Source organism: Ovis aries, chromosome 15 (genome assembly GCF_016772045.2).
Source record: "Ovis aries strain OAR_USU_Benz2616 breed Rambouillet chromosome 15, ARS-UI_Ramb_v3.0, whole genome shotgun sequence".
Classification (NCBI taxonomy): Eukaryota; Metazoa; Chordata; class Mammalia; order Artiodactyla; family Bovidae; genus Ovis; species Ovis aries.
Window position 1 is genome coordinate 37,097,414 of NC_056068.1, and position 24,715 is coordinate 37,122,128.

Here is a 24,715-nt window from a genome sequence, read left to right on the forward strand (position 1 = left end):
AATATTCCATTGTACATATATACCAGATCTTCTTTATCGGTTCATCTGCCAATAGACATTTAGGTTGCTTCCATGCCTTGGCTATTGTGAATACTGTTGAAATGTACATTGGGATGCATGTATCTTTTCAAATTAGAGTTTCATCTGGATATGCCCAGGAGTGGGAGTGCTGGATCGTTTAGTAACTCGAATTTTAGTTTTTTAAGGACTGGCCATACTGCTCTCCACAGTGGCTACACCAGTTTACACTCCCACCACCCTCTCCAGCATTCATATATTTGTAGACTTTTTGATGATGGCCATTTTAACCAGTGTGAGATGATACTTCATTGGAGTTTTGATTTGCATTTCTCTAATAATTAGCAATGTTGAGCACCTTTTCATGTGCCAACTGACTGTCTATATGTCTTCTTTGAAGAAATATCTATTTAGATCTTCTACCTATTTTTTGGTTGGGTTGTTCGTATTTTTTGATATTGAGCTTTATGAGTTGTTTGTATATTTTAGAAATTAATCTCTTGTTGATCATATTGTTTGCAAATATTTTCTCCCATTCTGTAGATTGTCTTTTCATCTTGCTTATGGTTTCATTAGCTTTACAAAAGCTTTTAAATTTAATTAGGTCTCATCTGTTTAGTTTTGTTTTAATTTCCATTACTCTAGGAGACAGATCCAAGAAAGTATCGCTTCAATTTACGTCAAAGACTTTTCTGCCTGTATTTTCCTCTAGGAGTTTTATAGTATTCAGTCTTACATTTAGGTCTTTAATCCATTTGGGGTTTATTTTTGTGTTTTATTTTATTTCTGTGTTGTTTATATGGTATTAGGGAATGTTCTAATTTTATTCTTTTACATGTGACTATCCAGTTTTTCCCAGCACCACTTATTAAAGAAACTGTCTTTGCTCCACTGTATATTTTTGCCTCCTTTGTCAAAGATTGACTGTAGGTATGTGAGTTTATTCCACTGATCTGCCCATATGTCTGTGTTGGTGTCAATGAGTTAAGTTTTGATTACTTAACACCTCATCTGAGGATACTATTTACTATGAGGTTAAAAAAAGCAAGCCAAAGGAAACTGAGTTGCTGGGGCTTTGGAAATCTTTTGCTTTCTCACTAAATCACTCAGAACTTGACCCATTTACACAACTATGAAGACAATATAAGCTTCTATGCAGTTTTAATAGTTGAGAAAGTTTTTGTGGCATGAAACTTTGGGGAGCAAGAACTTAGTCTAAGACATAATATGATCAGAAAATTCAAGAAACATTTTATATGATTACATTTATTAAGAATAAAACTAGAATTTCCTTCCAGTATAGTCTGTGCAACTATGAAATTCATTTACAATATTTTAGAAAGAACAAATCTAACTTTTAAAAAAACTGCTGGGCAGCTAAAATACTCTGGTTCTCAAAATTTTTTTAAAAGGATGCAAGATTACATACTGAGAGTAGAGAAAGCAAGAGGAAGTGAAATCACCCATGACAATCTGTCATATTAGCCATTATGCATTTCAACATCTGCAACTAAAAGGTCACAGAAGTCAAAAAATTTATAAAAAAAAAAAAAGACTCCCAAAGACCACAGACTGCCTGATGATGTTGCCAGAACATTTAGCCCTCTGTTCATTTCACATAAAAAATAAATTAAGTATAAATAAGGAGGTGAAGGGCTGGCATATAATCAGGTATGTTCACAAGAATGTACTCAGATAGGGTTTCGAGAATGATGCCAGATGTCTTTTGTCTCCCACACTTGCTACACAAAACTCTCCTCCATGTTGCTGCAGAGTAAGAAAGAGTCCACAAGCCGGGGCTGGACCAGCTGCTGGAAGTCAGAGTCCTGGAGGCCTTCAGGACAGACACCGGCCAGTCTACGCAGAGCAGCCTAGTGAAAAAACAGAAGAGGTCACACTGGGTCTGCTCAGGTTCATGTAGGCCTGCAACTTCCCTGAGAGATGCATTTCAGTATGTAGCTCATTTATCAGCCAATTTGAGCTCATCGTCACCTTGATACCTTAGTGGGCTGGTCCTTCTGGTCACTTAGTCACCATAGCAACCTTATGACACAGTCACCTTGCTTCACTGGTACCTTGATCTCTAGGGTGGATGTCTTCTGAAAGTTTTCATGGTCTTAACGATCTTGCCATCTTGGTTTTTCAATCATCTTAGGAAACTGATTGTTTTGAAGATTTGTCATTTTAAGGATTTGGTCAATTTAGCGACATATTTAAGTTCAAGATTTGTTTCTCTTAGAGACTAGAACTGCCAGAAGCATTCGTGGAATTATATTCTCACTTCCAGGTCCCTAGAGGAACATTAGAATAACAAGGAATAATCATTCATCCATGAATTCAGCAAGGTTCTAAAGTATTAGGAATGGAGAGGAGGGAAGAGAGAGAAGAAACAATGTCATAAAGTTGAAGGAGATGGAAATTCTGCCACCAAGATGGGGATGAACAGGAAAAAGAGGTGCAAGCAGAGTGAAACCAGGTCCCCATATACTGAGTGTCGCGCTCTTCCCTGAGTATGCCATCCTATTCTATGTCCATGTGCCCTTACTCCGATTTTCCTCTTGACACGAAACCTCTACCCACTCTTTTCTGCCCAGCAGGTGTCCTCATCCTGCAAGGCCTGGCCCACTGTCGCCTTCGCTGTGAAGCCTTCCCTGATTCCTGGAAGCAGAGAAAATCCCTCTCTCCTGTCTACCTCGACCTTCTCACACTCGACTGCAACTGTTATTTAGGTGTTTATCTCCCACACCAGACTCCAAGCTCCTCAAAAACAGAGACTATTGTACTTTTTGCTCTATCTACAGCAGGTAGAACAAGGCTTGCCACAGGACTCAAATAAATAATAAATGCTTGCTGGGGGGAAAAAAAAAAGAACAAATATTAAACTGAGTTTTACTGCTAGAGCAACCTTTAAACTATAAATGTATGCTGTGTACCTACCCAGACCTCTTTGCTGGTTAGCTGAAGCTATGCACACTAAGTGTTCAGTGAATATTAATTCTTTCCCTCTTCTCAAACCTAAATACAGCAGGGAACAAGATGGGAGTTTAAGGATGCCCTTCCCTTGGAAAACAGAGAGGAGGCTATCTGGAATGGCAGAGAAGCAAAGGAGGAGGAATGCAAACTCTTACTGAGTATCTACATAGTATTGCATTTAATCCCCATAGGATACAGCAAGGTAAGGATCATGATCTCTAATTTAGAAATGAGACTAAGACTCAGAGAGGGAAATTGGCCTTCCCAAGACCACACAGTAGTCCAATTCCAGGGCCCTCAGACCTAAACACAGGCAGGATGCTACAAGACCGAAACACTAGCTTATACTGAGTATAGAGCAAACATGTAGCTCATTATCTAGACATAAGAGGTAACCTAGTGCTGAGAAATTGCCAAGTTACTGTAAAGAGAGGATGGCTTGTCTATTGGACTAACAGGCATTGCCATATTCAAGCTGGATCAAGGATAAGGGCCATGCATCTCTGCTCATGAGCAGAGTCTTAGCTACTGGTGCCAGGAGGGAGATCCCAGGATACTATCTCTAACTAGTGTGTCCTGCCTCTCCTGGGTATGATGTCCCCAAGGGCTAAAGGCTGAACTCCATTACCCTTTCTGATTCCTCTTGGCTCCAACTGGGAGAAATAACCCCACTGCCTTCAAGGTGTCACTGTAAAAAATGGAATCAGGAATCTTCCACAGATGCAAGAATATGAGGCCATCAATATATTTTACATTATCAAGGGTAAAAATAAAGCAAAAGGAAGACAAAAAAATAGAAAATAGACCTATGAAAAGAAAAAATGAGGTAGAAGGAGGAAATTACACACAGAGAAAAAGAGCATCAGAAAAACAGAACAAGAAGGAACTATAAAAAGAGAGACATAGATGAACTTGGATAGAAAAGAGAGTAAGCATGAAAGGGAGATGGAGAGAGAAAGAGATGGTGTCAGAGAAAAAAAGAGCACACCCAGGGAACAAGAGGATAATAGGTGGGAGGAGGTGAGGAGGGAGTCGAGACAGGGGGGAGGACTCAGGGGGTAATAAGAATGGGGGGAGCAGAGAAAGAGAGCAACATCCCTAAGGGAGGAGGCAACCTTTAGAAGGAGAGAAAAGCAAAAACAAAATACAAGAGAGAATTAGAAACAGACCCAAAAAACCACAAGGGCAAATAGACATCCTCCAGTTTCCAGGGTCCTCAGAAGGACATGAACCCAAATGAGCCCAGACCATCCCCTCCTCAGGGTTCAGGAGCTCAAAGGACCCCTCCCCGTCTGAAGCCTTTTCCTTGGCCTCTGTTTTCCTCAGAGGGTTGTTAATAGCCAATATTCCCAGGACCTCATTCCCAGACAGTCTGAAAACAGCCAAGTCTTAAACAAGCCCTGCAGCCCTCTGACAGCCGCTTCATTAAGGAAAAATCAATTCTGTTTGCAAGAGGCAGTCTGTGTGGCTGCTTTTCCAGATGTGGGAGATAAGTGAGGTGTCCTCCCTTCACCTGAAGAACTCTGGAAGAAGGCTTAGGGAGGGCCAAGAGAGGTACCCCCAACTCCACCCATCAGGCCAGGCTCCAAGTGGCCCCCAGCTCACAAGCCAGGCAGCATAGAGCCCCGTCTGGGGGTCAAATCGTGAACACCCTCCAACACTGGGGAGCAGGGTGGGCAGACAAGTCCATTGGTTCCTCAGCCAGGCAAGAAACAGTCACCAAACCTAAGGCCCTATGGAAACACAAGAGCTGGGAAAGAACCCCAGCCCTGAGAAGCTTCTAGGGTACAGGGTGAGAAGTACAGACCCCCTCCCATGAGCCAAGGTAGCATGACTGGGCCATTAGGCATAAGGGGAGAAAGCGTGGCTGGAAACAAGAAGGTCTGGGCAAAAAGTCAAGACCTTCAGCATCAGGCAGGCCTTTGGAATTCCAAGGGCCTCCCCTCATAACACGAAGAACACAGGATAACACAGCCTGCTTTCTACTGGGGAAAACAAAATCCAAGCAGGAAGGCCCAGGTACACCCTGTGTACTCCTTGTATTTGAGCCTCCTGAAGGCTTTGATCTGAGCCTTGAAGGGAGTATAGGCAGAGCCGTAGAGAGGGCATCTGCCTGGGACAAGCAACAAAGCTCAGTGTCAGGGTGGTTCAGGGCACTCAGACCTGAGCTGGAAAGTGCCTGTAGGCAGTGGGAGGTCTTCAGAGGTCAGAGCCAGGCTACAAAAGGCTGAGCACATAGACAGTAGGCCACAGGGAAGGGGGCCCCAGGGAAGGGCTGCTCTTGGAAAGGTCCTGATTGTAAACTGTCATGAGGAAAATCAGGCCAGCAGCCACATTAAGGATGGATTCTGGAGGAAGGGCCTCTATTCAGCATCCAAAAACCTGTCCACAAGGGAGAAATTTAATCCCTTTTCCACCGGAAAGTCCTTCAAGTGATAGAAAATAGAGGCCAAGCCCGTCTGTGCGCTGTTTTTCAACCTAATGATAAAGATGGAAAATGAGTCATAATAAGCCCCCATGTCTGAATGAAGTTTTATAACTGCTCAACATTTCTTTAGGGCTTATTCAGTGTCAGGCAGCTGCTGGCCACCCAAGTTGTGAAGATGCAGTCGTTGCGACCAGTGACTATGTATTTGCAGGTATTAACTCTCTCCATGTACTCATCAGACCAGACAGAATTACGGTCTGTGGGGAAAAAAGCAATGAAAAATATTGTATCTTTACATTCACTGCCCTCCAATTGAATGAAATAGCCTTTCCTTCAGCTGTGAATGCAGTGACAAATCAAGAAGTCTCACCAATAACTGTTACTTGTTCACCAACAGGAATCATGGGGACTTTTGTAACTGAGCAGGACCCTGGGTCGGGAAGATCCAGAAGCAGAAGGAATGGCAACCCACTCCAGTATGCCTGAAGAATTCCATGGACAGAGGAGCCTGGCGGGCTAGAGTCCAGGAGATCGCAGAGTCGGACATGACTGAGCAACTAACACTTTCACTTTCAGGACCCTATGGAGCCTTTGCGGAACAGCACACCTCTCCCCACGTATCCTCTACCTGCCTCTTGTCTGTAGAAAAACTTTAGTCTCCTAGACTTCCCTGAGTTCCAAAGAGTACATTTAATCAGAGAAGAGAAATGCAGAAAGAAAAGGAAAATAGTCAAGCAAGACAAAATGATGATAGTTAAGCCATTAAACAAAGTCAGAGGCCTTTAGTTTCTCCTCAGTGGATGTGTGTAATATTCTGAGCCATGTCCTTTGAATTGTTTTACAGATACTGAAACCTCCACCAGGTGGAAGAAGTTAACTCTATGCTGCCCACGTAGACTCTCGAACAGTTGAAATAAGAAGGGTGATGTGCTAACTCCAGATCACCTAACCACCAACCAATCAGGAGAATGTCCATGAGTTGATCACACACCCTACAAACCCTCCTCCTTTATCCTGTCTTGAAAAAACTTTCCCTGAAAGCCTTTAGGGAGTTTGGGCCTTTTAAGCACTGGTTACCTGACCTCCTTACTTGGTACCTGCAAAAACACTGCACTTTCTTTCTCCACAAACCAGTGTCAGTGAATGGCTTTACTGCCCATGGGCATATGGACCCAAGTTTGGTTCAGTAACAATTCCACATCCCATTACAGTTTTTGGAAGTACTTTCAATATTATTTATGCTCATTGGTAGTCAAGATTCCAGGAGTCCAACTCCAGCATCCATGAGTTGGTTGGATGGCATCACCAACTTGATGGACATGAGTTTGAGCAAGTTCCGGGAGTTGGTGATGGACAGGGAAGCCTGGCGTGCTGCAGTCTATGAGGTCGCAAAGAGTTGTACACGACTGAGTGACTGAACTGAACTGCTATTACTATGTCACCTGTTTAAATAGCCTAATAATTATTTTAATGATTGCCTTCCTTTTAAATCTATATATTTTACTTTACGCCTGATTAAAACTAATACCGAGAAGGGTTCCATAAGTTTCACCAGCTTGCCCAAGGCACAGAAGAGATGAAGGTTGTTCTGCATGTACCAAATAAAAGCCCCATCAGAGCTGAGATTTTTTCTTTTTTTCCCCACATCTGTCATCCCCAAAGCCTAGAAGAGTACATGGCCCATATAATCACTCAGCAAATATTTATTGAATAAAGTTTACAGCACTTAGTGGCCTACCCAATGTTACACAGCTCACTAATGGCAAAACCAAGACAGGTGTGTCTGACTAAAATGCCTGCTATTCCTACCACCACACTCTGCCTGTTAGGAGCTCCCAGAAATGGGATGGGATCAGTTTGAAAGAAAAGGATGGAGTGAGGACGGGCTTTATTGTGAAACAGCCTGAAGAACCTCGAGGTCCGTCCCTTCTCCTACACAGTCTTTGAGGGCCAATCAAAGATTTTGCACCCCCTTCTAGAAGTTAAAGGGTTTTCACAATGGGCTTCCCTGCTCCTGGATGCTTCTAGCTGCTCTGCTTTAGGATTTGATGCAGCCTAACAGGGAGGATTATAGAGACAAGGCACCTGCTCCCCATCTGGTGCTGTTGGTACTTTCATGGTGGACCCAAGCATCAAGAAGTTGGGTAGGGACTGCTCAGGATGTGCTAGCTTGGTTGGGTGAACATCCTGGGGACAGGCCAAATAATACTTTGTCCTACCCTGTCCTGCTCCACAAAGAAGAAGGGAGCTACAAGCTGGAAGAGCACCAGTAGAGGGGCTCTACGTGAGGAAGAAAGGAGGCTTTCTTACAGTGTCCTCTTTGGAACAGGCAGAAGACATCAGACCCTAGCAACCATACGCTGCAAGCACCACAGCATCACCAGCACCACCCAGCACCCTGCCAGCCAGCCCCTCTGGTCTTGACCTGCTATTAGATCCCCCAGAACCTCAAAGGTTCATAGCTACTAAACATGTGTAATGGAGGTTCTCCAGGCCTCTTCCTTTTACCTATACGACCTTGCATAATTTTCATCACAATCTTATGAACTTAGTGAAACAAGTATTCTTGCTACCATTTTAAAGAGAAAAGTGGAAACCCAGAATAAGTTGCCTGTACCCAAGTCAACCGTGGCATAGCCTGATCCCCTGGCCCCTGGTCTGCAACCCCAAAGCCCAGGAAGGAAGAGGTGGGGAAACTGGGAACTCACCAGGCAGGCCACCAGCACGGCGTCGCTGCTGTTCCTCTCTGAGGGCGAGCGGCAGAGTTCAATGAGGCGGGACATACCTGCAAGAGACATGGGGAGACCCTCACACCTGGGTCAGGATGGGTGTGGCCAGGCCTGACCCAAAGGTGTTCCAGTCTCTTACCACAGCCCTCTGCATGGAGCCGGGTAGAGGCAGGTGGCCGCCAATTGATAGGGAAGGGGGATAAACCCCTCTGAGGAGTCTGTGGGGGAGATTTTCTGCTCCCTTAGGTGTAAATGAACCTTGGTCAGGCCCAGAATTAGCTGCAGCATCAAAACCTTTTCCCTGAGCATCAGAACACTGGCCAGGATGGAGCTCACCCACAGTGGAGAGGGACGAGCCACAGGAGATACTGCAGGTCCTTCTAAGAAAGAACTTCCCATGCAGGTACTTTATCAGAGCTAAACTCAATGTTTACATCTTAGTAACTTTTTCTTCCCCAATTGCCCATTTGAGTCAGAAAATATATTGTGGCTAAAATTAAAGAAGACTACAGATTGAGTAGGCTAATATTTCCTAAGCCTTTACAGAGAAAACTAAAATAAATGACCTTGTTTTTCAGTACAAAATGACTTCTCTCAAACTCTGAAAACAACAGGGAAAAACTCATAAGATAGTAATAAAAAGTGCACAGACAGATTCTTGATGTTTATTCTCCATAAAGTCACTATGGAGCCAGGACTCTATGCTGCCCCAGGGCCACCTCTTGCTGTCCTCCAGGGCCTGGATGGTCAGGAACACTGCCATCTCCTGCCTCTACCTGGGGCACTCCTTCTTAGCCTTCACACCAGAATAACTCCTCAAACTACAGCTAAGGATTCATTTCTGTGTTAAAACATTATTTGCCCCACCCAGGTAAATGTAGACCACTTCCTCTGTGTGCCAATCATGCCATCGACCTCCTTTGAGCCTTACTTGATGCTATTCAAGTGCAAACTTTTCTTTCTGTATCTGTTGCCTGCATTAGATTGTAAACCATTGTCATCAGGTTGTGGTTATAACCAGTGTTTTATGCCCAGCACTCAGAACAGAGCCTAGCATAGTGGGTGCTCTGGAAACATTTGTTGGGTAAGTAAATGATGGACTGACTGAATGAAGGAATGAGTGAGGGATTTAATGAGTGAGTTATGAATGAAATAGTGGTGGATAAATGAAGTAATGAATGAATGACCAAAAGGATGAATTCACGAGGAAATGAATGAGTGGCTAAGTAAATAAGAGGAGGTGAATAACTGGGTGAATGAATGAGGAGATGAATGAGAGTATGAAAGAATGAGGTCCTCATTAAAAGGAAGCCCCTGAGTCAGTCACTCTCTGGCCAGCTTAAACCTCTCTAGACTCTCCTCTCTCTAGCTTCAGCCCCAGGGGAAAGGAAGGTCACCTGGGGCACATCCTGGGGCCCCACACCAGCGTTTCCCAGCACAGCCAGCCCTGCTCTGAGTCATCCATCGCCACCACCACTGTGAAATCAGGACTGCTCCCAGCCCGGACCACCCCTCCCCCAGCCCTGCCCCGGCCAGCACCACTCACAGCTCAGCCGCACGGCCTCCCGTGCCACAGCCGGGTCTCGGCTGAGACGGGCCAGGGTCACTGCAGCCTTCTGCTGGACTCTCTCGCAGGCCGCCACCTCGGCGGGTGTCCCAGACCTTGGCTTCTCAGACAGCATGCCCATGATAAGTTGGACCCCTGAGTAGAAAGCGAGGGACAGTTGGTAGCTGCCTGAGCAGGGCCAGCTGGATGGAGTTGCAGGCTCAAGCCAAGGCTGTTGGGGTGACTCAGGGGTCTCAACCACAACCACAGGAGGAACCTGGACAAGGCCATTCCGGCTCCATCTGCCCTGAGGGTGTCTCTGCTTCCACATACCAAGACACTATACCTGGGAGGGACCTTTGGAGGACATCCTTTTAAATTTTTTTTAATGCTATCACTGAGCTTTTACTACATCCCTGATGCTGTTAAATTCACAGTAAATGCATGATCCCTAAAATCTCCTAACAGCCTCAGAGAGTAAGTACTATTTATTATAATTCCTTTCAAGGCCCAAAGAGAGGCGAAGTATGTTGCCCAGGGTCACGCAGTAAGTAGCTAGGGATGAAAACTCAGGTAACTGGTTACCCTCCATCACTGCTTCACTTCTGATGCTGGCTGCATCTGAGACAGGTCCAGGGATAATGGGTCTCCCTGGTGGGAGGTGACCTACCCCTAGGCTGGATAATCACTAGATCAGATGTCTTAGAGGGGTTTCATGACTAGAAGAGGGTAGAATAATTGGACTGAGATGTTTAGGCTTCAGTTTGGTCAGCTGAGAACCTCTCCACTTTCCCCTGAAACCAGAGCTGTGGTCTGATTGTCCTGGGTATATACTGTGACCTGCGGTGACATAAACAGGGGGCACCAAGATGACAACTTCAGGAAGGTCCACACAATTAAGAAATTTTACAGACACCTCATGGTCAGGGTTCTCATAAAGAAGTCATTTTCCAAACCCTAACCCTAACCTAGTTTTGTACCTGGAACCTGACACAAAAAAAAAAAAAACACAAAAAAAACAGTTTCTCTTATACTAGTGGGTGAGCACTGTGGGGACAAGGATGTTTGTCCATTTCCTGAATGGGTGTCTCCTAAGTGTCAGAATAGTGCTCAGCTCAAAGGTTTGTGAATGAATATCAAATGAATGAATGTGGATATATTCATGTGAGAAGTCACAATTGTACAAAACACAAAGTCTCCTTTAAATATATGTAAATCTTATCTAGAGAAAGATAAGATGCAATGAAATTGGGGCTACCAACAAAAATCCAGGATGTATTTTCTAAGTTCTAGCCAGGCTCAGTGCCACAGAGTCACCCAAGAGTTGAGAGGATTTTACAGCTTAGAGAGCAGGTCCCAAAGCCATGTTCCCTCCCCAGTATTCTCTCCAGTTCAGCCCCAGCCCCTGAGGAAGAAGCAAAACTAATTGGACTGATAAAAATGAGCTTGGACTGCCCTGGCCCACCTCCCAGTGTAAGGGTGACCAGTGATCACAGTTTCTGACCTTCTAGCAGGGCCCATGCATCCACCAACATTCACACACAATTTAGGGCAGGACAGGGACAAAATCACCAGGCTTCAGGGCAAGGCATGTCAGAGTCTCAAGTGTCTTGAGTGGAGGATTGCCTTTCACAGCACAAAGCTTGCTCTCTCCAGACCAAGGAGTTCTACAGTCTTCCAGTGGCCCCTGGCTGAATTACCACCACTGCTGAACCCTCAAATTCTGCTCCACTTTTGTAAATAGTTGTTCATCAAACTCTCTTCACTTAAACCCTATGAGACCCCCACTGTTTCCTGAAAGAGCAGATACACATAGCACAGAGCTTACTCTGTACGTGACCCTCTTCTAATAAGCTTTATATTAATCCTCACATCATCCCAGTGAGGTGGATATTATTGTTTCATTTTGCAGATGGAAGAATGGAGGTCACAAAACTAGTAAGTAACAGAGCCATGAAGTGCGGCCAAAAAAAGTTTCTCATTATTAGCCCAATCCATAAAATTAACACAAAAAGATATTTTTTCAATAGAGTAAGGGGGATGGGGGATGTATACATGTATTAAAACAGCAAGGCAACCTGGGAGAAGCGGGCTTAATAGGAGCAGAGGCAGCTGTCCAGGCTCCCAGCTCACTCCTCATTAGCATCTCTTGGTTTCTAACCGGTTGCTAATTGCTCCTTTATTTCTCAGTCACAGGAAGCCCTCTCCACTCCTTTCCCAGCTGCAAGGCCGCCAGCTGATCTGCTTTCCAGTATAGACCACTTAGATCAGCTCCTGGGCACCTCACCTGGACATGGTGACACTCTTAGCGCAAGGTGGGAGCAAAGGAACAAGAGGAAACAGATGCCCTCAGGTGAGGCATCCAGGGATCCATCTGCCATGACCCCCACCCCCTACCTGTCAGCTTTCTCCTGTGGCCAAACCCAGTATGATGAGAATAATTTAAAGTTGGAATGCATCCTTTATGGGCATAGGTTTTTACTTTGGGATCCTAATGAAGTCTCTGTCTTCTCCTCACCACACTAATTAAAATAGCAGCTGCCCTGCTTCTGCCTTGGATTTACCTTATCTTCTTCCCGGCTTTGCTTTCTGCACCTGACATTCCCTATCTTTTGCTCCGTGTCTGCCTCCCACTAGATCGAAGTGCTATGGAAGCAAGCAAACGTTTACCTATTGGCCCATTGCCCACATAAGCACACATTCATGTGCCCTTGCAAATGTGGAGACCCACGGGCACACATTTACACACCTACACAGAGGCCTTCACACAAACACAAAGGCGCAAGGTCCCACAGAGCCACATAACCCATACAGCGCGCACGCCGCTGCAAAGACATACCGTTCTCCTGAATAACGTCAGAGGCACACTGCTCTAGGACAGACATGTTTGCCAAGATGGTCACAATCTGGAAAAGAGAATTGAGAAGCTAGGAAAATGGGGACTCCTGAGCCAAAGGTGCTCTGTACAGGCAGGTGAGTCAGGGGCTACAGAGCTTTCCTTTAGCCCACGACTCCTTACAGTCGACCTGGCCCAGCCTTCCATGGTATTTCCTTCCATCTTCACAGGCTTCTGGCACTCAGATATAGTTCCCTAGTGACTGATGCTCATTCATCAGCATGTGGCCCTGGGACAGGCCTCAGGGGCCCCAGGACACCACTGAACAAAATCACCTGAGTGAAGATGGAGCCTCAATCACCTTTCAGCAGGGTCCCTTTGAACCCAGCCCCTGGAATACAGACAGAATTGGCAGGTTCCTGGCCAGCCGCTGTCTTGGATTGGGTTCCCTCCACCCCAGGTTCTTGCCCTGATACCAAGCCCCACCTATTTTCAACCTGAAGTGAATGGAGACCAAGGTTAAGATAGAGATCATGACAAGGAAACTAAAGGCAGCATTGCACCATAAACTTGAGGTATCGTATGGAATCTGATGAGGATTCATGCTCTGCTACACTTTACAAGCCTGCGGACTGCAGAGCCTTGCTTGTCAGTCATGGCTGAAGGACTCTGCCTGTAGGAAAGGAATGCTGATGCCAGGTAAACACTGAGCCTTGGTTACAACTTCTGGGCTGAGCAGCCAACAGCCCACCCCAGCCCTACCCCCTGGCATAGTCAAGGTTGCACAGAGAACTCAAAACTGGATTAAGGGACAGGCCAGGAAGGGACTTCCTGCAGACCCCAAACTGTAGAGGGTGCCAAACATGACTGGAATATGTTGGAAACGGGGCACCTGTTAACCCAGATGCCACTCATGACACTGAGCCTAACATTAAATTTAGCAAAATGAAAATCCACCCACTTCCATGGAAGCGGACAGCACTCTCAAGTAGTAATTAAATCATAAAATAACACTCTTCCTTGGTGGAGGCCTATTTCTCTGCAAAGCCTGTCACACGGGATAACTGGAGGCCGTGCCCCACCTCGGAGGCAGCAGCTGACAGTCTCCTGACACAGTTCCGGCAGCTTAAGTTCTGAAACGGGATGATGCATAGTAACAAGGTGTTGACTAACAAAGAATATTATCTAGATTCTGACTGGTTCAATACTGGCATATTACTCTGGATAATAAATTCAGATAACAAGCCTCTTAAACAGGAAGGGAAAAGTATGCCACATTGGTAGAGTGTCTATCTCCTCCATTCCCCACTAAACACATTTTAGAAAGGGACTGTCTCCTTAGGCTGCCTTATCAGCCATCCCAGCTTGGGCCTGGCCAGGGGCCTGGGTGTAAGCATGATGGGGAGGGTAGCCAGGGCAGGGACAGGACACTTCAGTGTCCTGAAGGTCACTCTGCACCACAAGGTACTTCATGAGGGGAGTGACAAACTCCTATTTGCATTTTCGAAAGATGATAGGACTAAAGAAGTGTTTGTCTTTGGATGTTCTTTTTCCCCACCCTTTCAGGATTATGAGTGTTTGTGGGCTAAGGGAAAGAGGTAGAAGAAAAATATAGGTAGAAGACAGCCAAAAGCAGAAGGCTCCCAAGAGGCCTAAAGCACACCATCTGTGAGGAAGGAGACACAAGGCCAAGCCCGTGCCAGACTGCAGTTCCCCCGGCCTTCTCTGGGATGTGAGTAGGAGTAGGGTGCACGGCCTCAGTTCCTACAGCACAGGGACAGCGATCCTCCAACCATGACCAGCCTAGCGGCTGAATACAGGTGGTTGCTTAACATACAGAACCAAAAGAGAAGGGAGGAAGGAAGCCAGGAAGGACGGGAAGAAGGGAAAGAAAGGCAAAATAAAAAAGGAAACCTCTGTCTGCAGCATCAGGTTCATTACACAGCAATTATTAGCTGTGTCACAGCACAGGCAGGTCTTTGTGTCAGACTAATTTAGATCCTGTTAATGAAAATTACTTCCTCTTTACAGAACCTGTACCCCATGTGGTTTTCTGAGGTGCAGATGAAGTATTCAATTAAGCACAATTTGAATAAATGCCAATTAGGCCCTGCCTTGAGCCCCTACCTTTGAAACATCCTTGCCTGTACGTACTGTAATAGAGAGGAGAAGGCAGATCGAGGAGGAACAATGTTCCTCCTTACAGTCAAGTCCAGAGTTGGGATTTTAGGGACAACTGGTTGACCTTGTTAGCTATAGGGTAGCAATGCTATCAGGGGACAGAAGACAAGAGCCAGATGACAGTTTTCCCCGTGGCCCAAGCCAATTCGTTCCTGTCTGACGATTTTTTAATTAAGTCTTATTCCTCCTAAGTGAGAGGATACTGATCCCTCTACAGTTATTTGTGAATACAGAGGGTATCTCCCTCAAGAGAGGCCCTAGGTAAGAGACAGTATAGCGTAATGGCTAAATGCATGGACCAACCTATTCCAAATCTTGGTTCTATCATCATTTTCCATCTGATCTTGACCATGTTATTCAAGCTTTCTCTGCCTTGGTGAGTAAGGTGTATTCATTTTCTATTGCTGCTAAAACAAGTAACCACACACCAACATAATTTTATCTTGCAATTCTGGGGGTCAGAAGCCTTTAGTGGGTCTGATGGAGCTAAAGTCAAGGTGTTGACAGAGCTTCATTCCTTCTTCATGGAGGCTCTCGGGGAGAATCCATGTCCTGTTCTTTTCCAGTTTCTAAAAGCTGCTCAGACTCCTTAGCCCTGCTGGCCCATCACTCTGACCTCTGCTTCCTCAGTCACATCTCAGCCTCTGACTCTTCCCTTCTGCCTCCTTCTTACAAGAATCCCTGTGGTACATTGGGCCCACATAGATAATCCAGAATATTATCACTATACCAAGATCCTTAACTTACTCATATCTGAAGATATCCCTTTTGCCATGTAAGGGAGCCTACCCAGGTTTTGGGGATTAGGATGTAGACATTCAGGGAGGGGGCATTTTTGGCCTACTGCAGAAAAGAAAAAAAAGAGAACTCATAAGACTGTGATGAATATTAAGTAAATTAATGTTTTGTCAAGCACCCAGAGCAGCTGTTGGGACTTCCCAATGGCTCAGCAGGTAAAGAATCTGCCTGCCAATGCAGGAGATGCAAGTTCCATCCATTGGCAGGTAGGTTGTTTATACTAGCGCCCCCTGGGAAGCCCAGGTCACTGAGTTTAGTTAACTGTGAAGACACAGCAGTTGAAACTATCCAAAATAAAACACAGGGGGGGGGGAAAAAAGAAGAAAGAGCATCAGTGACTTGTAGAACAACCTCAACAGGCCTTTGATACATAAGATTCTTATCCTTGAAGCAAAAGACAAAAAGGAAGGGAGATGGAATTTATCCAATTTTGATGAAAACTCTAAATATACAGATATAACAAGTGTTCAGTTCAGTTCAATTCAATCGCTCAGTCGTGTCCGACTCTTTGTGACCCCATGAATCGCAGCACACCAGGCCTCCCTGTTCATCACCAACTCCCTGAGTTTACCCAAACTCATGTCCATCGAGTCGGTGATGCCATCCAGCCATCTCATCCTCTGTTGTCCCTTTCTCCTCCTGCCCCCAATCCCTCCCAGCATGAGTCTTTTCCAATGAGTCAACTCTTCACATGAGGTGGCCAAAGTATTGGAGCTTCAGCTTCAACATCAGTCCTTCCAAAGAACACCCAGGACTGATCTCCTTTAGAATGGACTGATTCGATCTTCTTGCAGTCCAAGGGACTCTCAAGAGTCTTCTCCAACACCACAGTTCAAAAGCATCAATTCTTCGGCACTCAGCCTTCTTCACAGTCCAACTCTCACATCCATAATGACTACTGGAAAAACCATAGCCTTGACTAGATGGACTTTGGTTGGCAAAGTAATGTCTCTGCTTTTGAATATGCTATCCAGGTTGGTCATAACTTTCCTTCCAAGGAGTAAGTGTCTTTTAATTTCATGGCTGCAGTCACCATCTGCAGTGATTTTGGAGCCCCCCAAAATAAAGTCTGACACTGTTTCCACTGTTTCCCCATCTATTTGTCATGAAGTGATGGGACCAGATGCCATGATCTTCATTTTCTGAACATTGAGCTTTAAGCCAACTTTTTCACTCTCCTCTTTTACGTTCATCAAGAAGCTTTTTAGTTCCTCTTCACTTTCTGCCATAAAGGTGGTGTCATCTGCATATCTGAGGTTATTGATATTTCTCCCGGCTATCTTGATTTCAGCTTGTGCTTCTTCCAGCCCAGCATTTCTCATGATGTACTCTGCATAGAAGTTAAAAATGCAGGGTGACAATATACAGCTTTGATGTACTCCTTTCCCTATTTGGAACCAGTCTGTTGTTCCATGTCCAGTTCTAACTGTTGCTTCCTGACCTGCATATAGGTTTCTCAAGAGGCAGGTCAGGTGGTCTGTATTCCCATCTCTTTCAGAATTTTCCACAGTTTATTGTGATCCACACAGTCAAAGGCATAATGACACAAGGAGGGAGGAAATATTAGTATCCCTATTTCACAGAGGGAATTGTGGCTCAGAGAAGCTAAGCAATTTGTCTAAGGTCATACAGCTAGGAAATGGAATCAGGGTTTGAATTTAGCTCTCCCTGAACCCAAAACCTGTTACTATTTCTACCATGTCATATATGTATGTGATAGGGCTGTATAAACTACAGAGAGCTTCTGCAATGTAAGTCAAAATTGTAATCCTCAGTAATTGGCATTTCTGATAAATGGACTCCTGATAATTATATTGAAGGAAGAAGTGGCAGCCCACTCCAGTATTATTGCCTGGAAAATCCCATGGAGAGAGGAGCCTGGTGAGCTACAGTCCACAGGGTCACAACGCAACTGAGAGAGCCAGACACAACTGAGCAACTGAGCATGCAGGCATGATAATGATGCTCACAGCAAGGGCTCAGAAATGCTACAAAATCCGGACATTCTAAAATGTCAAACAGATAGTGTATCTTCATGGAAAGTAAATATACCAGCACCCTTTACGTCTGTGAAAGCAATTCATCTCTAAAGGTTGCAAAGTCATGTTCAGTGAAAATCTGTGCTGTGAGTTAGACAAGATAACCACATCCCTTTCACCCTAGATTGTCACATCTTGACAGGCAGGCAGAGGTGAGCCAGCCCTGTACCCACCCTATTGTCATGCCTGTAGCTGGATGCTCTGGGCAGCGTGACCCCTAGAAAATACTTCCAGGAATGAAAACACAGTCCACACAGATGGCTTGTTAGACAGGGAGTGCTTCTGAATGTTAACTGCATCCAACCCCCTTCCATTAGCAGGGGTTGGGGGGGGTGCGGATGGTGGTAGTGGAAGAGCCCAGGCCCCAGGTGGCCCTCAGCCCCATCCACACTCCAAGAGTGGGTAGAGGACAGGCAAACTGAGGCTATCATGGCTTCTGTGGGGCAAGTGAAGTAGACTCAGTTTGCTGGGATGATGGAGGGGTTCTCACTGAGGTGTTCAGAGGAAGATGGACAAATACAGTTGCAAGACCCAGAGGCTCTGCACAGCACTGGCGTCACTGGCAGATGCGTTACCGGAAGCCTCATGGGCATTTAATCTCCTAAGTGTTTCAGGAGGCGGTGAGCACTTCAGAGTCTAATTCATCTTCTTTGTCTTCATTACTGGGAGCCCTCAGATCACCTTAATCCTCCCTCTGCCACAGGAAAAAGCCATTTGTTTCTTTAATGGGTCCACTCTCACTAGCTAAGTGGTCGCTCTGAGTCAGGGCAGAAGGTGAGGCCGTCCTGGCTCAGCTGGGGGGAGTTTAGAAGGGGTTGGGGGTAGGGGATGGGGAAGACAGAGGATGGGGAAACACAGCCAGGAAACGTCAGAGTCCAGATTCAGAAAGAAATGTCATCATCATAGAACCTGACCACATTCTCCATTCTCACCCCACTTGGAGCAGTGAGGTTCCAAGGAATCAGTGAGGTTCCAAGAAAGAGACTGTCACTTCTCATGATGAAAAAGGGTCTGCGCACATAGAGCCACAGGATGTCTATGCTGGAAGAGACCATCCCCCTTTACAGATAAGGATGCTCCCCTCTGAAGGTGCCCCATTCAGGGCTGAGTACCACACACTCAAAGGCCAATCATAACAATCACATGGACAGAGGCTTTCATGTATGTAATACTTCCTATGTGCCAGGAATGATACTAAAAGTTTGTGTTAGTTTATTCAATTCTTATTTTATCTCTAGGAAATATGCATTATTCAACCTCATCCACAGATGAGAAAAATTAGGCTCCGAGTGAATTGCCCAGTTACATGATTATACAGCAGAGAAGCTTTGAAGCCATGTCATCTGAACCCCCTACTCCTGTTCTTTCTGCCTTACTACTGGATCTTGCACGAGATGGCTAGAGTTGGCTACAGAAGAGGCACTTGAAAGTGTTAGGTAGGTAGAACAGGGAAAAGAAGTCCAAAATGGCTGTGGCTACAAGGCAAGGAAGGGAAAAGCCCGCGAAAATGAAACAAAAGAAGGTCCGAGGACCGGAGTGAGGACCTCAGGTAAAACAAACAACACTCCTGGCTGGCCCAATTTACATAGGACAGGCCCAGGGAGAGAGAAACATATAAATAGAATAGCCAAAGCTACCTAGCTCTCTCTCTCCCATGCGCTGGGGCACTCTTCTCCTCGTGTCTTTAGATCGACATGCCCTCACGCCTCGAAGATAGATTTTCCTGCTATCTTCTAAATAAAATAGAGCTGTAACACTGAGCTGTAACACTGATTTGTCTAAGAGCTGTAACAGGGTCCATTCGAGACCTGAGAGCTATAACACGGTCTATCCAAGACCTGAGAGCTGTGACACGCCGAGGGGGCTTTAATGTCCGTCACTCCAGATCTTTGCTGTGACGAGACAAAGAACCAAGGAACATACACTCACGTGACAAAAGGAAAGGGGCCTAAAATCATGTCAGGAAGATGAGAGACCCAGCAACTGGAGGCATCCAGCTGAAGAAGAAAAGAGGGGAACAAGGCAGATGACACAGAGTTAGCCCTCCAGTCGCCTCCGCCCCCCACGTAGCCAAGCACAGTGACTGCAAATGGCCGGCCCTGCCTCGTCAGCCAAATAGCCAAAAGCCGGCCCAATGAGCCATCACTCGATCTATTTACACTGTCTTACCTGGTCTCTATGGGGCTTGTCCAACTAAGAAGTGAGGGATTAAACCAGAAAGGAAGTCGAGAACTACATCATGCAAGGCTTGGAAGGACAAAGTGAGGATTTTGGACAACTCGCTGTCTATGCTCTTCCTTATAACATCAAGTTTGAAAAATAACGATACTCATCACTTGTTAAGGACTTAGTTAGGACAAAGCATCATATCAGGTCCTTTACATGTATTTTATCTCACAATGATTGTGCAAGGTAGGCCAACACCCAAGAGGCTGTGACTTGCCCAAAGTCACCCAGTTAATAAATGGTCCCAGACAAGATCAACATTCAGTCTAACCCCACAGTCCCAATATTTCCTCTTCATTTTCAGAGACAGCAGCAGATAAGAGTCAAAGACCAAGGTCTATGTCAGGCCAGGATTTAGTGCTGGCTATTGTCAGCACTATGATATGGGAGATACTCTCTCAAGCCTCAATACTCCTATCTGTAAAATGAGGCAGATACTGCCAGCCTCACGGCATTAGTAGAACCCTCATATGCAAATACTTATATACTAGAGTTCTCTCTGAATGGGGATTTCTGTGGCTGCCCTTCCACAGGGGATTCTCAAGACAAGAAAGAATTGATGAATTACCATCCTGCTTCTTCCCTTTCATGTCCTAGACAAGCATTTACAGAACGCATCAAGGGTGCCCACTCTGGGCTAGGAGCCTGAGAAATCCTGGGGAAGTACAGAACATGGACCATGCCTTCAGGGGGATAAACTGACATGAACTAACTAGAAAAGAATAAATATCACTGGAACAGTCAACACTGCATTGTGAGGTGTGGCCTTCAAGGAAAGGAGGATCCCAGACAGCCAGGGCTGTCTGGGAAAGCTTTCCCAGAGTTGCTGGGGTGGGAGCTGGCATGTGAAGTTGTGGCAGCTTTGACCAGGCAGCAAGACTGGAAGAAACAGGTAGGACTGGGGATCTGGGACACAGACAAGGATGAGGTTAGAGGATCATCTGACACAGAGCTCAGACACCTGGTGGGATTTGTAGAGAACAAAAACGTACCAGATCCACCACCTCCACCTCTGATGGGGAAATCAGAGGCTGAATACAGCAGAGGTCGGACAAGACAGACTCCTATAACCTCAGAGCGCAAAGGCCCTTGAAAACCCCCTTATTCAATATTTTCAAACATATATAGTAGTAAAATCATTTTTTCCCAAACAAAACTTTTCATGGAACTCAAATATACAAAAAAAAAAAAAAAAAAGGAAGAAAGAAAGAGAGAGAGAGAGAGACTGATACAGGGGCTGAGGTCCAGAATCAAGGGTCTGCTCCAGGACCCTGTTTCATGGAGGCCAAGAAAGGAAGAAACTCACAGCACGTATAAGATCAGACAGGCAGGAGCCCACAAATCTGGACACAGACCTTTGGAGGAGGTCCAGGGACCTTCCCATGGTGCCTCTCTGCTTCCTAGGATGGACAGATGGAGACGATGGAAGGCCCTCTAGAGGTTGGGATGGGAAAGAGGGTGAGCAGTGGACTTGTGGAGATGCTCCAAGGGCATGAGGCATGTGGAGAACACATTCCTTCACCTTCCCCAGGAACACGACTAACAGCACTGACTCTGTGCTGCGGGCCATGCTGACTCCAGAACCTAAGCCCTGGCCTCCTGCCCTCTGCCTTCACACTTACAGGTTCCGGGCATGGCTCCCCCTGAGCACCTCACCTGGTCCCGGGTGTAAGGCGTGTCTACTCTCTGCTTGTCGCTGCAGGCCTCCAGGAGGATGCGGATGGCATTCAGCTGCAGGAGCATCTCACAGGCCATCGTGTCAAAGAAGGTGATGTTGGCAAGGGCCGCCGAGGCCAGCAGGAAGACTTCCCCAGATGAGGCCTCTTGGCACAGTTCTAGATGGTGAAGAGGAAGAAAACAGCTTCACTGCTAAGTGCTTTCATATCAGTTACCTCATCTGGTTCCCACAATATCTTTGGGAGAAATTTTGGAAAGCTGTTTTAATTTCCATTTTACAGATTAAAAAAAAAGTAGTTACTGGAGAGGGAAATGTATCTTTCTATATTAGCTGCAGAGCTGATATGTGCATTTTAATTATTCATTCATCCAACAAGTATCTACTGAGTGGACACTGGGTACTGGGCACTCTAGTATCTTCATATGGACTGGTGAACACAGCAGATCAGATATTTGCCCCTGTTAAGCTTACATCCTAAAAGAATTGATGATTTCAAACTGTGGTGCTGGAGAAGACTTAAGAGTCCCTTGGACTGCAGGGAGATCAAACCAGTCCATCCTAAAGGAAATCAACCCTGAATATTCATTGGAAAGACTGATGCTAAAGCTGAAGTTCCAGTACTTTGGCCACCTGATGCAAAAAGCTGACTCACTGGAAAAGAGCCTGATACTGGGAAAGATTGAGGGCAGGAGGAGAAGTGAGTGACAGAGAATAAGGTGGTTGGATGGCATGATTGACTCAATGGACGTGAGTTTGAGCAAACTCCAGGAGATAGTGAAGGACAGGGGAGCCTGGTATGCTGCAGTTAACAGGGTTGCAAAGAGTTAGATACAACTTAGTGACTAAACAACTGGGCAAGAGAAAACAAACTTTTAAAAAGTTTATATATATATAAAACTGCAAAGACTAATAAATATGAGGGAGAAAGTAAAACAAGTGCTAAGACGATAGAGGCCCATTGGGTGAGTAAGAAAGGTCTCCCTAAGAAAGTGACTTTCCTACTGAGACCTTGGGGGAAAATGAACGAGTCATGAGAATATGTGGGGGGAAAGAGCATGTTCCAAGCCAAAGGAACAGCACCTGCAAAGGCCCTGGGGCAGAAAAGAGCTCTAGCGCATGTGTGTCTCTAGTAACGTGCACTAGACTGCTGCTAAGTTAGCCTTGAGGGAGAAGCTGAAGTTAAAATATAAAAACACTGCTTTTCCAACTGTCACCAGCACAGTTTCGGGATTTCCTCTGGGTCCCAGCATAAGGATCACCTGGCTGCATAAGAGTCCTACATCATGTCCCTGACTGTCAGGCTCTTTTTCACTGATTCTAGGAGCCATAACCCAATCCTAATCATATCCCCCCAACTACCACCTGTAATTGTACCAAAGGTTCTTTGGGGCTTCCCTGATGGCTCAGTTGGTACAGAATCCGCCTGCAATGCAGGAGACCTTGGTTCGATTCCTGTGTCAGGAGGATCCGTGGAGAAGGGATAGGCTACCCACTCCAGTATTCTTGGGTTTCCCTTGTAGCTCAGCTGGTAAAGAATCTACCTGCAATGTGGGAGACCTGGGTTCAATCCCTGGGTTGGAAAGATCCCCTGGAGAAGGGAAAAGCTACCCACTTCAGTATTCTGGCAGGTTCTTTGAGAAAGACAGGGCCACCCCAACCTGCACCCCTCCACCACCTAACACATTCCCCCATGGGCTCCTGCCTTGGAGAAGGCATAAAGGGGTCCACGGTGCTGCCCACCCCTCTGAATGGATCTGACTTCCGACCCTCAGATACAACATGACCACTAATCAAGGGGCTTCCTGGGTCCACATCCCCTCCTACTGATAGTACCTCTATGAAAGTACAGGAAAAGAAGCCATACTGGGAAGAGTTGAGCTGTGTTCTATCCTGCTCTCTAGTTCTTGCTTCCAAAAGAATCTACTTTTAGGTTCTGATATTAGAACTGGCACCTCGTGGTACCTTTTAGTGAAAGCAATTTCTGGCCCCTGCCTATAAAGGGACAGAAAATAGCATTAGTTGAACCCCCTGCAGTGTGGTTTACCCAATGCCATTAATTTCTGAGCACCTTTAGGGCAGAGAGTAGTTGCCTCCACTTACAATGTAGAAGCTGAGACTCAGAGAAGCTAGTAGCAATAGCTACCTCTGATCAAGTGTTTATTCTGTGCCAGGCCCTGCTGTGCACTCTTTATCTCACTAATTCATTCCATCCTCACAACAACCCAACTTTTTGTGACAATTTTATAGATGAAGGAACAGATGAAGGAAATCAAATGTTCAATGATTTTCCCAAAACTGTGGAATTGAGGGTTGATGGTAATTTGGGGGTTCGAGAGTTGGACTATGAAGAAAGCTGAGCACTGAAGAATTGATGGTTTTGAACTGTGGTGTTGGAGAAGACTCTTGAGAGTCCCTTGGACTGCAAGGAGATCTAACCTGTCTATCCTAAAGGAGATCAGTCCTGGGTGTTCACCGGTGCTGAAACTGAAACTCCAGTACTTTGGCCACCTCATGCAAAGAGCTAACTCATTGGAAAAGACTCTGATGCTGGGAGGGATTGGGGGCAGGAGGAGAAGGGGACGACAGAGGATGAGATGGCTGGATGGCATCAACGACTCGATGGACGTGAGTTTGAGTGAACTCCAGGAGTTGGTGATGGACAGGGGGACCTGGCGTGCTGCAATTCATGGGGTCGCAAAGAGTCGGACACAACTGAGTGACTGAACCGAAATGAACTGAGAATCAAATCCAAGTCTGCCTGACCCCAAACTCCCCACTCTTTCTATATTCTAGGCTGCCTCTTGTGTCCAGGCTTCTTTGCTTCATTTCCAGTGATGCTCCCGCAGATCTTATTTCCTTTTTATCGAGAAGGCAATGCCTACCCTCCGGGCAGCACTGCTCCCCACAGCCCAGGTGTGACCACAACAAGACCTAGCATCTTGATCTAACCTCCCTGGGCTGCACATTAGCCAAGGAATTAAGAACTCTGCCTTTGGAGGGACTGATGCTGAAGCTGAAGCTCCAATACTTTGGCCACCTGATGCGAAGAGCTAACTCATTGGAAAAGACTCTGATGCTAAGAAAGATTGAAGGAAGGAGGAGAAGGGTTCGACAGAGGATGAGATGGTTGGATGGCATCACCGATTCAATAGACATGAGTTTGAGCAAACTCCAGAAGATGGTGAAGGACAGAGAAGCCTGGTGAACTGCAGTCCATGGGGTCACAAAGAGTTGGACATGACTGAGCGACTGAACAACAGCAA

At 45.9% G+C, this 24,715-nt stretch overlaps 1 protein-coding gene across 1 annotated transcript in view; it reads right to left on the reverse strand.

Moving 5' to 3' along the window:
* Nucleotides 1-1,257: 1,257 nt before the first annotated feature.
* Nucleotides 1,258-24,715, reverse strand: part of INSC (INSC spindle orientation adaptor protein) — a 133,272-nt gene continuing 109,814 nt past the window's right edge. The window contains exons 10-14 of the mRNA XM_027979364.2: nucleotides 21,431-21,609; nucleotides 12,534-12,600; nucleotides 9,695-9,850; nucleotides 8,128-8,204; nucleotides 1,258-1,889 (exon numbers count right to left, since the gene is read on the reverse strand). Of these exons, the coding sequence (XP_027835165.2) occupies nucleotides 1,761-1,889; nucleotides 8,128-8,204; nucleotides 9,695-9,850; nucleotides 12,534-12,600; nucleotides 21,431-21,609 (608 nt within the window). The 3' untranslated portion in view covers nucleotides 1,258-1,760. The remainder of the gene's footprint in view (nucleotides 1,890-8,127; nucleotides 8,205-9,694; nucleotides 9,851-12,533; nucleotides 12,601-21,430; nucleotides 21,610-24,715) is intronic.